This window comes from Carassius carassius, chromosome 25, assembly GCF_963082965.1.
Source record: "Carassius carassius chromosome 25, fCarCar2.1, whole genome shotgun sequence".
NCBI lineage: Eukaryota > Metazoa > Chordata > Actinopteri > Cypriniformes > Cyprinidae > Carassius > Carassius carassius.
Genome location: NC_081779.1, coordinates 28793056 through 28808586, shown reverse-complemented (window position 1 = coordinate 28808586; position 15531 = coordinate 28793056). Strand labels below are relative to the sequence as shown.

The following is a 15531-nucleotide window of genomic DNA, read 5'->3' as shown; positions in this document are numbered from 1 at the left end:
AAAATTATAATGCATAATTAACACTATGACAACAGAAATATGAAAAATTAAAGATTCATATAGTTCCTTAAAATATCGTTACATTTGTAGACGATCAGGCTTTAAGAGCACTCCACAGATTTCTTTATTGTCATTAAGATCAGTCTCTCACTTGTAATGCCACTTCTGGTGGTGGAGGGCGATCGTGCCTTCCCTCCACGGGACTGAGGGGTCCCAGCGAGAGCCTCGCCCTGGGGGCCCTGCCCCGCGTGGGGCGGAGAGCAGGACTGATAGCTGCTGTTGGAGGAGTCGCTGTGGCACGACTCGGAGTCGGGACTGTAGGCCGAGCTCGAGGAGCTAATGTAAGCTATTACTCCACCTGCTGGAGGACACAGAGGAGCAACACATGTCAAAATGATTTTCCAAACTTCATTTTCCAAAAATCACGTGGAATATAATATGCGGATATAAATTATGAAGCACAAGACATGGCCTAGAGGTTGATTCTAGCTTTTTCATGCATGTGTTGACAACTCTGTTTATCATTAATAATAGAAACAAGTCGACGCAGAGTAAATGCAAACCATATAGGTGGATATTTGAAATTATAAATTACAAACATCATCTTTGCCTGAAGCCGGTCTTATTTTCAGAAAGTGGCCCAGGCTGTATGTACTGTATCTCTCTGTCTGTACGGGTTGACCTGATTTCTACTGACCCACTCTCAAAGGTTAGGTAACAGCGTTACATAATACCTCTTTCAGGGTGTGGGTCTTACCGGCAACCAATTCAGCTCAAATTAAATACTGAGAACTAACTAACAACTTGTTTCAAACGTTAACATGCTATTATTTGTTAATCATTACAAAGATAAAACATATTCAATTAAACAATAATCAGAGAGTCAAAATAGAAGGAAACAACAACAACAAAAAAAAAATATATATATATATGGCCCTATATATATAGAGAGAGAGAGAGAGAGAGAGAGAGAGAAAGCTAATGAGGCACAGGGTGCATAATTTTTCTTTCTTTAGCCAAATCCTATTATAAAATTAAATAAATAAATAATCTAAATGAAAGTAAAGTCCCAATTCCATTTTCAATTCAGTTCAGCTATTTAAATTTACATTTTATTTTCTTTACAATGAGCGGCTGAGCTGTTGATTGACGTGTTCTTAGCCCCGCCCCCACGTGTACTCGGCATGTTTCGGGGGCTCGGTAGGATCCACATCTACTGGGTGGAGATGGGTAGGTTTAGGAATCAAGGGGTGGAGACGGGTGGGTAAGGTGGGAGGATATGGATCCAAGCACGCCCCCTGGATCTTGTGTTCCGCAGTGAGGTCCGTCTCGGAAAATGGGTCAGTCTTGGCCGTCTCACGTGTATCAGCAGCTGCAGACTCGTCCATGCCCATGCAAATTATGCAATACGCACGTCACGACCTTTCTCGACCAATCAGAGTAGACGCACAGGACGCGTAAACACAGACGCACATGGCTAGGCTGAGCGGTCCATGTGAGTCGGCTCAATAGTAACCCACAATCTATGGCATAACAACACAAGCCCGGCGCTGTTAACCTACTTAAGAGTTTTCCTGCTGCAAATACACCAATAAAAGCCCAAACCGCACCTCAGTGCAGAGTAAACATTCGCGGCATCACGTGTAACTACATGTTTCGGTGTCAGTGAAGGTATGACTGCTTATAAAGTCATATTCAGAAGTAAATGATCTTACCAGCCTTTGTGGAGTCCATGTCCTCTGACAGCTTAGAGCCGCAGTCACCTGTGAGTTAAAGCCGTGTTTCCTCAGTTTACAGCAACTGTCCAGTCGCTGTGTGACCGTGTGAAGACGCTCGCAAGACTTACACTCTGACGTTACCTGAGGAGCATTACTAACAAACCTACCAGACACTCCGAGTAAATCAACACCCGTTCTGCTTGGAAAAACACCCTCGAGATATCTCAGAAAAATACAAATATTTGTGAAAAATAATTCCAAACTCTGTAGTAAAACCCGCTAGAGACCAAGTCCACACGATGACAGCTCTCTCTAAGTCTGCTGGGCTCGCTGGAGCTCAGAGTTGTGAATAAAGCCAGGTTTAACGCAGAGAGCGGAACTGCTCGTGTCCAGATCATGTGACCCACTTCAGCGCGGCCCCGCCTCCAGCGGCTTTAGTGTCTGTGTAACCCACTGACACACTTTCATTGCTCCTGCGGGGGCCTCCTGTCCCCATCAGCCCACACCCGGGGTGTGCTGATGACCCCAGGGTTGTAGAACCCATGTAAATGCAACTAACCTCTCTGGACATCAAAGGGACGTTTAATGGCCAGTAGCCTATTTATAGAAATGTGACGCTTGCGGAGCACCTCAAGTTGAAAAGAGATTTACACTTATGCTGATCTGACATAAATCAGTTGGTAGTCTAATGGGGTAAAAAAAAAACCCTTTTTAGAACCATTAAAAAGTGTGTATTCTCATTATTATAAAATACGATGGAACGCAAAACCATTTATAAGGGTCAATTTTTAAATGTATACATAATCTGAAAGCTGCATAAATAAGCTTTCCATTGATGTATGGTTTGTTTGGAGGACAACATTTGGCTGAGATACAATTATTTGAAAATCTGAGGGTGCAAAAAAATCGAAATACTGAGAAAATCGCCTGAGAAAAAGTTCTTAGCAATTCATGCTACTAATGACAATACAATTTTGATATATTTACGGTAGGAAATGTACAAAATATCTTAATGATTTTTTGCATAAAAGAACAATCAATAATTATGACTGCTTTTGTGCTTTTTTTCACATATGATGTTTCAACTGCAGTATTTAGTAATATCTATACTGAATATTCATGTAATAAGGAACCTTTTTTTTATAAACAGTATTGAGAATAGTGAATTACAGATTTGAGATTTAAAAGTCTGGATACAGTAACTAGAATGAGAGTATTGATCTGTCATGGAAATAATGTCACAATGCAATCATTGGTAATAAACCTTGAACAGGCTTTGTTTTTTTTTTGTTACGCAGAATATAATATCATTATATTTTGGGGCGTTATGTGACTTCAATATGTTTTTACTATGATCAGGTAAGTCATACACTCTTAAAAAAGGGTTCCTCAAGGTTCTATATAGAACCCTGGGGCTCCGTATATGAAGCGGGTGATAGAACCATTTTTGGTTCTAAATAGAACCATTTCTTTTAAGAGTGTATATTATACTGACTGAGAGACTAAACGGACAGACACACATATGTGCATGCATTCATAAATAAATACATAAATCTATTAATCAAATGATTTTTCTTGACATTTGTTTTTTTTGACGACTTCTTGATTTCTATTGAGCAATTTGATTTATGAACTTGATATTAAATCTCTACAGATCTACACATCACTTTAAGCTTAATTATTCTAAACCATAAAAAATGAAGCAAAAAAAGAAATTAAGGACAGAAGGGGTTAAACCTTTAAACTACTATAATTATGAGTCCAAATATGAGAAAGGAGATGCATTTTCAACACATTACTGATTAGAGTTAAACTGGCATCTATTGCTGATTCAGTAATGTCACTTTAGGCCCAAAGACACAACAGTCTCTAGAAACCTTCAGGAAAGTGTGTAATAAGCAGCACTGAAGCGATGAGCAGGTGGTTCTCACACGAAACACTGCTTAGCTTTTCCATTCCATTTTAGGCTGCGACCATAGAGGTCAGAGGTCAGAGTGTTAGGACCTCCGCTAAATATGTGTACACAAAAATGACATTTCAAGGCTAGAGACGCCACAAGGAAGAGTTTAAAAGATTCACAGGCTCTTCCTGAACTCAAATATGAACTTATAGTGACACTCACAATTACATCAATAAAATAGCCAAAGAATGTTATGTACTAAACATTTCTGAATGTTGTTGAATTAGATAAAAAAAATCAATAAAAGTCAATTGTTTTAAAGAAAGATAACAATTCACAAGAAGTTGTTAGGTTTAAAGTGATGAAATGATAGAAAATTAGCACTGCAAATGAAGAAAGAAAGTATCATTTTATATTACCGTCACGCATTACTCTGTTAGTGACTCCACTGGGACACCTGCGTTAAAAGCTTTTTCCACTCATAAATAAGATGTGCAATTTATATTCTGTGTAATTGTCATTACAATTTTCTCCATTCCACTTTGTATAATGGATAGGTAGGATGTAGTAATATTTAGAGTATATCACCACAGCATGCAATGAATGAAAATAACAAAAGTAAAATAAAATAAAAATAACACTGCTGGAAGGGTGTTTCTTATACCGGGAATCATGTGTGTTTTAGATCTTGAAGTGTGACCTTTGTTAACTTCAATACAACACTGTTTAACACACTCTCAGAAAAAAGAGGTACAAACGCTGTCACTTTTTTCAAAAGGCACACTTTTGTACCTAAAGTTCATATTGGTGCCTTAAAGGTACAAATTATTACCTGAAGTGTACAAGTCAAGTCAAGTCACCTTTATTTATATAGCACTTTAAACAAAATACATTGCGTCAAAGCAACTGAACAACATTCATTAGGAAAACAGTGTCAATAATGTAAAAATGATAGTTAAAGGCAGTTCATCATTGAATTCAGTTATGTCATCTCTGTTCAGTTAAATAGTGTCTGTGCATTTATTTGCAATCAAGTCAACGATATCGCTGTAGATGAAGTGTCCCCAACTAAGCAAGCCAGAGGCGACAGCGGCAAGGATCCGAAACTCCATCGGTGACAGAATGGAGAAAAAAACCTTGGGAGAAACCAGGCTCAGTTGGGGGGCCAGTTCTCCTCTGACCAGACGAAACCAGTAGTTCAATTCCAGGCTGCAGCAAGATGCCATTCTTCTAATGATGTAGCAAGTACATAGGGTGTTATGGGAAGTGTTTCCGGTTCCGGTTTACCTAATTAATGCAGCCTAAAAATCCTTTAACGGATTTGGATAATAAAAGCATATTAGTATGTTATGTGTAAGCCAGGTTAAAGAGATGGGTCTTTAATCTAGATTTAAACTGCAAGAGTGTGTCTGCCTCCCGAACAAAGTTAGGTAGGTTATTCCAGAGTTTAGACGCCAAATAGGAAAAGGATCTGCCACCCGCAGTTGATTTTGATATTCTAGGTATTATCAAATTGCCTGAGTTTTGAGAACGTAGCGGACGTAGAGGATTATAATGTAAAAGGAGCTCATTCAAATACTGAGGTGCTAAACCATTCAGGGCTTTATAAGTAATAAGTAATATTTTAAAATCTATGCGATGCTTGATAGGGAGCCAGTGCAGTGTTGACAGGACCGGGCTAATATGGTCATACTTCCTGGTTCTAGTAAGAACTCTTGCTTCTGCATTTTGGACTAGCTGTAGTTTGTTTACTAAGCGTGCAGAACAACCACCCAATAAAGCATTACAATAATCTAACCTTGAGGTCATAAATGCATGGATTAACATTTCTGCATTTGACATTGAGAGCATAGGCCGTAATTTAGATATATTTTTGAGATGGAAAAATGCAGTTTTACAAATGCTAGAAACGTGGCTTTCTAAGGAAAGATTGCGATCAAGTAGCACACCTAGGTTCCTAACTGATGACGAAGAATTGACAGAGCCACCATCAAGTTTTAGACAGTGTTCTAGGTTATTACAAGCAGAGTTTTTAGGTCCTATAATTAACACCTGTTTTTTCAGAATTTAGCAGTAAGAAATTACTCGTCATCCAGTTTTTTATATCGACTATGCAATCCATTAGTTTTTCAAATTGGTGTGTTTCACAAGGCCGCGAAGAAATATAGAGCTGAGTATCATCAGCATAACAGTGAAAGCTAACACCATGTTTCCTGATGATATCTCCCAAGGGTAACATATAAAGCGTGAAAAGTAGCGGCCCTAGTACTGTTTTTTTGATGAGAGGCTTAATAACAGCAAGTTTGAAGGTTTTGGGGACATATCCTAATGACAATGAGGAATTAATAATAGTCAGAAGAGGATCTATGACTTCTGGAAGCACCTCTTTTAGGAGCTTAGATGGTATAGGGTCTAACATACATGTTGTTGGTTTAGATGATTTAACAAGTTTATACAATTCTTCCTCTCCTATGGTAGAGAATGAGTGGAACTGTTCCTCAGGGGGTCTATAGTGCACTGTCTGATGTGATACTGTAGCTGACGGCTGAATGGTTGCAATTTTATCTCTAATAGTATCGATTTTAGAAGTAAAGTAGTTCATAAAGTCAAGGACTTTATTAGGGCAAAGACATTTACAGTCATTCTCCAGATTTAAATGCGATTGAACATTACTTTCACCAGCTGAAGAGGAGACTAAAGACAGAAACTCCCCAAAACAAGCAACAGTTGGAATTTGCTGCTTTAAGGGCTGGAGAAAAGCATTTCAAAGCATAAGACCAAGAGTCTGGTGATGTCTATGGGTTGCAGACACGCCAATAAATATTAGCTTTTAATCTTTTAATCTGCTTTAAATTCAACTGTTCCAATACTAATACTCACATCAAATAGTGGGATAAAGTCTAAAACTGCTAACCTTCTCCGGAAGTCGTGGCCTAATGGTTAGCGAGTCGGACTAGCAATTGAAGGGTTGTGAGTTTGAGTCTCGGGCCGGCAGGAATTGTGGGTGGGGGGAGTGCATGTACAGTTCTCTCTCCACCTTCAATACCACGACTTAGGTGCCCTTGAGCAAGGCATTGAACCCCCAACTGCTCCCCGGGCGCCGCAGCATAAATGGCTGCCCACTGCTCCGGGTGTGTGTGTGTGTGTGTGTGTGTGCACTTTGGATGGGTTAAATGCAGAGCACAAATTCTGAGTATACTTGGCTGAATGTCACTTCACTTTTCATTTGGTGAAACATGAAAGACATGATAAAATGTGACATTCTGTAGTCTCATATTCATCTTTTAATCATTTTGCAAATGTCTTGACTCCATAGCAGAGAAAGCTATTTTTTTTTCTTTACTCTTCCAATACAGCAGCTTAGACACTAATGGCTGTGTGGGGACAGCACAAAGTCTTGACTTGTAGCAAAGTCATTTTTTTTAAGTGTTGTCACATGAAAAGATATAAAATATTTACAAAAATTTGAAGGGTGTACTCACTTCTGTGAGATACTATATATATATATACAGATACTATATAAATATATGCTAATTTTTTGAGACAGGCATTTTGGGTTTTCATGAGCTGTATGCCAAAATCATCAGTATTAAAACAATAAAAGACCTGAAATATTTCAGTTGGTGTGCAATGAATCTAAAATATATGAAAGTTTAATTTTTATCATTACACTATGGAAAATAATGAACTTTATCACAATATGCAAATTCTTTTAGAAGGACCTGTATACCCCATGCAACACCCTTAATCTATGGGCCATTCTGCAGAAGACATTACATCTAATATTCTGACCAAAGATCCCAGCTAGAGATTACCTAAATAACAGAGATCACAGTTATTATAATTTGATTTAACTATTCGTTAAGATATTTTGCAACATCCCAACAAAGTAGATAGCCATCATGGGAAGCAGTTGGATAAACTGGTTTATAGATCTCAAATAACATCTAAAATCGCATCAGTGTTGTCGTGACTCTCGATCTCCAAGACAGAGGTAAAGGTTTACCGAACTGTGATCCTTACTTTTAGACAACACTGATTGAATTTGATTATTTGAGCTGTACTCTGAAATATTAAATCCCAGTAGTATATTATCTTCTTTATGTTATATCCCAATAGTGCCCCTGCTACGATTACCAGTGATTGTAATTATCAGCAAACTCAAGCTGAATATAGATCACAAAGTTGCTTTGATGTGAAAATATTGAGATTTAGAGACAAACACGGGCACAATTTGCAAGGGTTTCTTATTCACCTTCAACCCCAGTAAACCTCTCCTCGTACTCAAACTCTCCCATAAAGCAGCAGCATGTGTATAGGCAGTCTTAACATCTCTTCACAGCCCAAATTAAACAAGGGGAGCTGCATCTGGTATATCAGAACACATTTTTCCAGTGGCCTCGGTCCAGCTGACAGATAAACACCTACCCTGAAAACTTGTGCATTTCAGATTCCCTGCTCATCTGCAAGCTCTCAATAAAGACACACGATGTGAGAATACAAAGGTACTTTATTTGGATGAATGTACAGCACGTGTTGTCTAGCGGTAACGGTGCAGCTGCAGGGTGTTGCGTCTCTTCCAGGCCGCGCGCCGAGAGCCACCAATGGTGAGGTGGAACTTGTGACCCTTGCCCAAACCACGGCTCTTCTTGCCGGCTGACGTGAGCCCGCGCATCTCCCTGTGCTTGTGCACAGCCTTGGTGATCCATTGTGTGTCGGGGTTGCGTCTGATGGCCTTGTGGAAGGTGTCGACGAGGACCACTTCGAAGAACTTGTATGTGGAGTCTTCACCCACCCAGTATGAGCTGAGCACCCGCAGACCTCCACAGTGACGGCCCGCACGCTCCTGAAAACACACCAGCAGAAGAAACACATGACCCTCGATGGACAGATCAAGACTCAGAATAAATGCATGCTTCATTGGTGGCATTTCTGAACATGCATGAGACCTACACATCAAGTTGTATAACCTGAAGCCTTAACAAATGGTCAATTTATTCCATAATCTAACCATAAATCCCTGAACACCCTTTAGAATACATGTGTGCTTAAGATTTTTAAAGAAGTGCCCACATACATATAAAACCTGGAAGCGAGGTATGTATGGCAGTGTCATCTTAGCAATCCTTTCCACTGAACAAAGTATCAAGATGTCTGTGTTTAACAGCAGATCCCCTCACAGGCGGAGGATGCTCACGTACCTCAGCTACTGACTGCAGGCTGCGTGCAAACTTGATCTGGTTGACGCCGTGGTGCACAGGTTTGCCGTAGGTGGCACCTTTGGGCACGGGGCGTTTGCGGCCTCCGCGGCGCACTCGTATGCGGTAGATGACGTAGCCTGTTCGGACCAAAGCACAGAGGTAAGATACACAGTCTCTACCATACACCACAGAGAGACAATGTTCAGTTGAGTAGCACTTCTCACACACGCTGCTCTCGTCACTCACCCTGCTTGGCCTTGTATCCCAGTCTGCGGGCTTTATCGGGTCTGGTGGGCCTCGGGGCCCGGTGGAGGGCCGACAGCTGACGGTACTGCCAGCACCGCACACGCAGCAGGAACCTCATCACGTCCGACTGCTTCTTCCTCCATAACTCCTGCATGTACTTGTACGCTCCCATGATGCCTCACCTGCAGCGCCAGGAAAAGTCATGTGAGTCTCGTGCACTGTGGTAGTTGACATGATGCATCTAAAGCCATTATAATCTGGATGTTACTCTGCTTTATGATTTTCAATCAGACTTGATTGAGAGTACACGGAGCTTTTACATTTTTAATACTACAAATATCACTTTTATAATTAACTAATGAAGGCAAAATTAAGCAAGAAACACGTTGAGAACTTCATTCTCGATGTCTGAGCAGCTTTATATCAGCCAGCAAGTGTGTATAAATTCATATAAGTTATGTCAACAGCTCCTTCAGGGGGAATTAACGTCATATAATAATAATAACGCAGTGTAATATTTGCCCAACATTGCAACATACAGAAACGACAAAACAACTGAACTCTTCAGTCGTAGACAGGGACTTAATAAAACCTTTACAAATGTAATTCCAGAAATGACATTTGACAATGCAACAGTTTAACTCAGAAACGGGAGAAAGCGTGTAAACTCATGACTGCAGCAGCTCCACAATCCGCTCTAAAACCAGCGCGTCACGTCATCGTGGCGGGAAATGGGCGTCAGAGAGTAAAGCTCAGATACTCCGCTCGCGATACACTAATCGTGTGATTCGGATGACATTAAACGCATTAAGATTGTTGATGGATTCTACAATCAGAACAAACGAACAGGTTTGCTTACTTGATGGCGTACTAACCGGAAAGAGAAAGAAAAGTTACCCATAATCCTTTATCAGGCGGTTCAGCGTATTTCCGGTTCCGTTGTTAAAGATTTCTGGGAAATGTAGTCCTAGAGAGTAACGTGATTTTTCACTAAAAGCATCAAATGTATTTAACCAACTATCTACCCTCCGTGGCAGCATGTTTCTGAAATTTCAGACGGAATAGTATGGTTTCACTTTTCTCTTATGAGAAAGGCTTCAGGAGATGAAGAAAAGGGGTCGTCTCCCGGAAGTGAAGCACACAGTGATGACACTGAACATTGATAATGATTTCTCATTGATCAGATGTGTATCGTCTGTCAGAGCGCGTGAGGTGAGTCAGTATTTCTCTGTGAGTCTGTAATCAATGAATGCATGCTAATATCTGTTCTTGACAATCAAACCTGAGCTTTATTTCAGCGATATTCATGCCATTTTTAAATACATGTCATTGTTATGCATGTACTAACATTTGTATTGTGGTTTTTTGAGAAAGTAAATGTTCTCCGTGCTCTCAGGTTTTGTACTTCCAGAGCTGCTAGATTACTAACGCATTGTAGTCCATTACGGATTACAAATGATGTGACATAAATTGTAGTTAGTAACATATCCATTACATTACACTTTTAGGCAATATTTTTTTTAGATTACTTTTGTCTTAACTCGTTTATCACAGTGATTTATGTATAATAACCTTTACCATTTTGACATTAAAATACAAAGATTAAGAAAATATATTCCTTTTGTTGTTATTAACAACATGAAGTGCATTAAACATGATATGACGTGAGGGTTTCCGAATCGGGGGTTTGTGGAGGAACTGGAGGGGGTTTATGAGTTTTATTAAAAGCTAATAATTCATAAAATCATAAAAACATTACATTAAAATAAATCGTTTTTAAATATATGTAAAAAAAACAATTGTGACCATTAAGTCAGAGAACCACGAATTTTAAAATCTCAGGTGTACTTCAAGTAAAAATATTAGGTGAAAGAGGAAAAGGTTTGGAAAAGACAAAAAAAAATGTTTGTGAATGTTTACAGTTGAATGTGTTTGAAAGACAAAATCCTCCCAAAGACACAGGGTTAAATACCTCACAGAGGGATAATTCAAAGACTGATGGAGAGTATTTTAAAATTAGAAGTAGAAGTGCTTGATATTTAAACGGCTCTTCTGATGTGTTGTGTGTTTCAGGAGTGATTATGGGGAAGGGCTGTAAGGTGGTGGTTTGTGGGATGGCATCTGTGGGGAAAACAGCCATCCTGGAGCAGTTACTGTACGGCTCTCACACTGTAGGTATGTGTGATGATCTGTCCTTTCAAGAGGAAATATGATTTAAAATAACAGCTTAAATATACATTAAAACCTCATTCATTCCTGTGATGCACAGCTGTATTTTCAGCATTATTCCTCCAGTCTTCAGAAATCAGTATAAGATGCTGATTTCTTATCAGTGCTGGAAACTGTGATCATTTTGAAATGTTGAAAATAACAGCATTTATCCCAAAAAATAAATGCATGAATAAAAGTTTTGTAACAATATACAATGTCATTCAAAAGTTTGGGGTCAGCTGATTAATATTATTTTTGCTTTTTTTTTTTTTTTAAGAAAAAATGTATACGTTTATTCAGCAAGGATGTGTTAAATTGAAAAAAAAAAAAGAGAGATATGAAAGACCCTTACTGATAGAAAATAATCCTGAAGAAATCCAATATGAAGCAGCACAATTGTTTCCAACATTGATAATAAATCAGCATCATATACAGATTTCTGAAGGATCATGTGATGCTGAAGACTGGAGGAATGATGCTGAAAATACAGCTTTAACATCACAGAAATAAAATATGTGCTAAGGTATATTCAAATAGAAAACCATTATATTAAATTGTAATACAATTTCACAATATTATTGTTTTATCTGTTTGTTTGATCAAATAAATGCAGCCTACATGCAGAGACTTCTTTAAAACACATAAAAAATCTTACCGATCCCAAACCTTTCAATGGCAGTGTATATATAATTACGCCATTATTCATCTGTAGATGTTTTTAAATATTGAGATGCATACATTAATTATAGGATCTTGCAATTTTTCTATATTTGTAGGCATATGATCGATCTTATATTTTGATAAAATATTACAAACATTTGTGGTATGTTGAATAGTCATCGGTCGATTTGTTAATAGACTGCACGAATGCAAACATTGCATGCCTTTTCAGCATGTGCACTGTGCTTCATTCATGAAACAATGAATAGCGTGTGAAGCTGTTAAAGCAGCATGTGAAGGTCTGTCTGGTGTCAGGTGCAGACACAAGCGACACTCAGGAGGACATATACGTGGCGTCTGTGGAGACGGACCGCGGCGTGAGGGAGCAGTTACGCCTCTACGACACAAGAGGACTGCGAGAGGGGCTGGAGTTACCCAAACACTTCTTCTCAGTGGCGGACGGCTTCGTGCTGGTCTACAGCATCGACAGCCTGGAGTCCTTCAGAAGAGTCGAGCTCTTGAAGAAGGAGATCGACAAGTCCAGAGACAAAAAAGAGGCATGAAAGATATACATATTTCAGTCTTCAGTCTCACAGGGTCCTTCAGAAATCACTCTAGGAAACATTAGGTGCGCTAATAGTTGCGCAGTACTTTCCAGTTTCGGTTTTCAATCCGAAGTGTTTACATGTCCTCTCGCTCAGATTACAAAAGGGATTATCCACCCTTTACAATCCGATCAAAATTGAATCCGATTGACGTGTTTACATGTGACATTTTTATTCTGATTGTGCTTCTAGTCTATTACTATCGGATTAGAAGGGTCCATGTAAATGCAGCTAATAGTTATTATTTATGTCTAATGGTAATTATGTGATAATTTATGAAAACAGTTGTGCTGTTTCATATCTATGCAGAAACCATGATTGGTGTGTGTTTGTTTTTAATAGATTTGCTTTTTTTTCAGCAAATATGCATTAAATCGATCAAAAGTGACAGTAAAGACATTCATAATGTTACTAAAGGATTTCAGTTTCAAATAAATGCTGTTTTTTTTTTACTTTCTATTAATCGAAGAATCAAATAAAAAAATAAATCCACAAAATATTAAGCAGCAAATTATTTGATATATATTTGATATATATTCCATTGATATATATTCCTATGTAAAATAGCTGTGTCAAATGCTGTTTTACTTCATTTTTGATCAAATAAATGCAGGCTTAAGAGAATTCATTAAAATAATTTAAAAATCAAAATGTTTCCGAACAGTACTTTTGACAAGTACTGTATATAGATAGATAATATGTCATTAAAATAATCCAATACATCTGTTTTAAAAGAAATAAGAAGGGCAAACATTCTCCACTAATGAAGTCTTTTGATTGTGCTGTGTGTGTGTGCAGGTGATGGTGATGGTGCTGGGGAATAAGTGTGACCTGCGCGAGCGGAGGCAGGTGGATCAGGACGCGGCGCAGCAGTGGGCGCGCGGAGAGAAGCTCAAACTCTGGGAGGTGACCGTCACAGACAGAAGATCTTTGATCGAACCCTTCACCAGCCTCACCAGCCGCCTCACTCAACCCCAGAGCAAGTCTGCCTTCCCTCTGCCCGGCCGCAAGAGCAAGGGCACGCCGTCCAGCGACATCTGAGCAGCTCACACTACCACACATCAGCACTAGGCTCAGCTCTCTAGACTTACGTTCTCTCTGTACTTTAGAAGATTAAGGGCTTCTAGTGGAAGAGGTTCGCTAGGACTAGATCTGTTCACACTCAGAAATACATGCACTTAATCTATTTTGTTGTTGTTGTATTTGTGCGCACTGATGGAAAATGGCAGAACATGTAAATGCAGGACTCTCATAGAGATTCTGCTGCATCACTGTGCTCGGCTTACTAAAGCCAAACATTCACAGAAGTTGAGAATCCTTTCTGTCGTCATTGAAGGGAAAATGACTAGTCAGACAAATCTCGTGCAAACATTGTTTAAACACCAGAATTAATCTGAAGGATAAGAACTTATTTTTGGACTGTTAAGATCTTTTAGACCATTAAAAACTGTATTCTGGAACTCTAAAGCTAAATATTTCATTCTCATTGGTACAGTTCTTCCAGATTTAACACTGAGTTTATGTAATTATCATTATTTTCACTAGGGTTCTATTAATTCAATACTGTTTTACAATTTAAATATATTAAAGAATTATATATTATGTGTTTTCTAAATGAATGTAATTTATTTTGGGATGGAAAATGTTAGGGGTGTAAATCTTCCCTGTCTTCATGATTCAGTTACGATTATCATGTCAACGATTCGATTTAATTCGATATCACAATGCATCGCACCCTCAGTTTTCAATTTTACTGCACACATGACTACATTTTTTAAATAAATTTTATATTAAATTATATAAGATGGGTAATTTTTTATTTGTTAGATAATTACAAAATAATAAAAAAAATGATTTAACCAACAAAATATAACTTAAAAACAAGTTAAATTAATAAAGCAGGACAAAGACAATTGCAAGTGATAAACAACAAGTAATTTCAGTATCTGAGAATGCTTTTAGTCACCGAAAGTTTACAGACAATCATAGGTATGGGTTTTTCTTGTTCTTTGATTATTAATGATGAGATCATAGACAGTGGCAGCGTTTATAGGCTGCATTCACACTAATGCACAGATCTTTTTCGACATATCAGATGTTTTGTCCTGTTCTGAAAATATAGTTGTGTTTACATCAATTTTGTATTATAAAACATTTGGAGATGCAAGATCATTTAACCACAGCCGCAGCTTCAGGAGAACAAACACAAAGCACGTGAGTTTAGTGCATAACGCGTTCCACACGGCATTAATGAAAGCATCTCTAAAGTAAAACACTGCAATAACGTGGTGGATGCACACCCTGTTAAGTGATGCACATGTGATTTCCCACATGGAAACAACATGCATTTAACGCAGGAAAGACGTGTATTTAACATATTGATGACTTGTTCAAATTCACACGTTTTTGACCCTTTTGGCCTTCCATAGAAGTGCTTCAAGATGTCCGTTCATTAAAATGTGGCAACATTAGGTCATGTTAAAGTCATATAGTGTGTATGACAGACTAGTGTATGTCTTCCAGTATTACTTCCAAAAATAACTCGGCTGTTCGTGCATTTCGTCTCAAAGCTTTAGAAACCCAAAGCTATAATCATGTAGTCCTGAGATGAAGCCTGTAGCTGTTTGTGTAAAAGCACAGGAAAACTCTACCAAGGACGTTACCTTAGTTGCTGCAGTCAGAGGAAAATTAAATGGACATTTGTGAAATCCTTGTCTTAGTAACCCGTTCTAATTTAAATAAAAGCTGGCTACTTAAATACATGTGTCTTATTCACCATGTAATGAGATGATTCAACCAAATAAATGCTTATTGACTGGATGGACTGTTGACTCTTTTTTTTTTTTTTGGCAATAAATCTCATGTTGCTTTAACAGCAGCGCTTGTAAACTGCTGTAAAATTGGCCAAGAGTCGTCTGCATATAAACGTGCTATAATCTTTGAATTGTCTTATTCAACAATCAATTACCAATTTGGAAGTTTGTCACAAA

At 38.4% G+C, this 15531-nt stretch overlaps 3 protein-coding genes across 3 annotated transcripts in view; 1 reads left to right on the top strand and 2 right to left on the bottom strand.

Annotated features, from left to right (window-relative positions):
* The window catches only part of LOC132104542 (nuclear receptor subfamily 1 group D member 2-like), a 7480-nt gene extending 5399 nt beyond the window's left edge, over nucleotides 1–2081 (bottom strand). The window contains exons 1-2 of the mRNA XM_059510100.1: nucleotides 1716–2081; nucleotides 152–361 (exon numbers count right to left, since the gene is read on the bottom strand). Of these exons, the coding sequence (XP_059366083.1) occupies nucleotides 152–361; nucleotides 1716–1734 (229 nt within the window). The 5' untranslated portion in view covers nucleotides 1735–2081. The remainder of the gene's footprint in view (nucleotides 1–151; nucleotides 362–1715) is intronic.
* Nucleotides 2082–8110: 6029 nt separating this feature from the next.
* On the bottom strand, nucleotides 8111–9984 carry rpl15 (ribosomal protein L15). The gene is made up of 4 exons (XM_059510089.1): nucleotides 9925–9984; nucleotides 9066–9247; nucleotides 8820–8956; nucleotides 8111–8464 (listed from the first exon to the last, which is right to left on the bottom strand). The coding sequence occupies exons 2-4, from the start codon at nucleotides 9235–9237 to the stop codon at nucleotides 8159–8161; spliced, it is 615 nt and encodes a 204-aa protein (XP_059366072.1). The 5' UTR covers nucleotides 9238–9247; nucleotides 9925–9984; the 3' UTR covers nucleotides 8111–8158.
* Nucleotides 9985–10092: 108 nt separating this feature from the next.
* nkiras1 (NFKB inhibitor interacting Ras-like 1) lies at nucleotides 10093–13760 on the top strand. Its single transcript, XM_059510090.1, has 4 exons — nucleotides 10093–10277; nucleotides 11139–11240; nucleotides 12252–12493; nucleotides 13340–13760. Exons 2-4 carry the CDS (start codon nucleotides 11147–11149, stop codon nucleotides 13580–13582), a joined length of 579 nt encoding a protein of 192 aa, XP_059366073.1. The 5' UTR covers nucleotides 10093–10277; nucleotides 11139–11146; the 3' UTR covers nucleotides 13583–13760.
* The last annotated feature ends 1771 nt before the right edge of the window (nucleotides 13761–15531 follow it).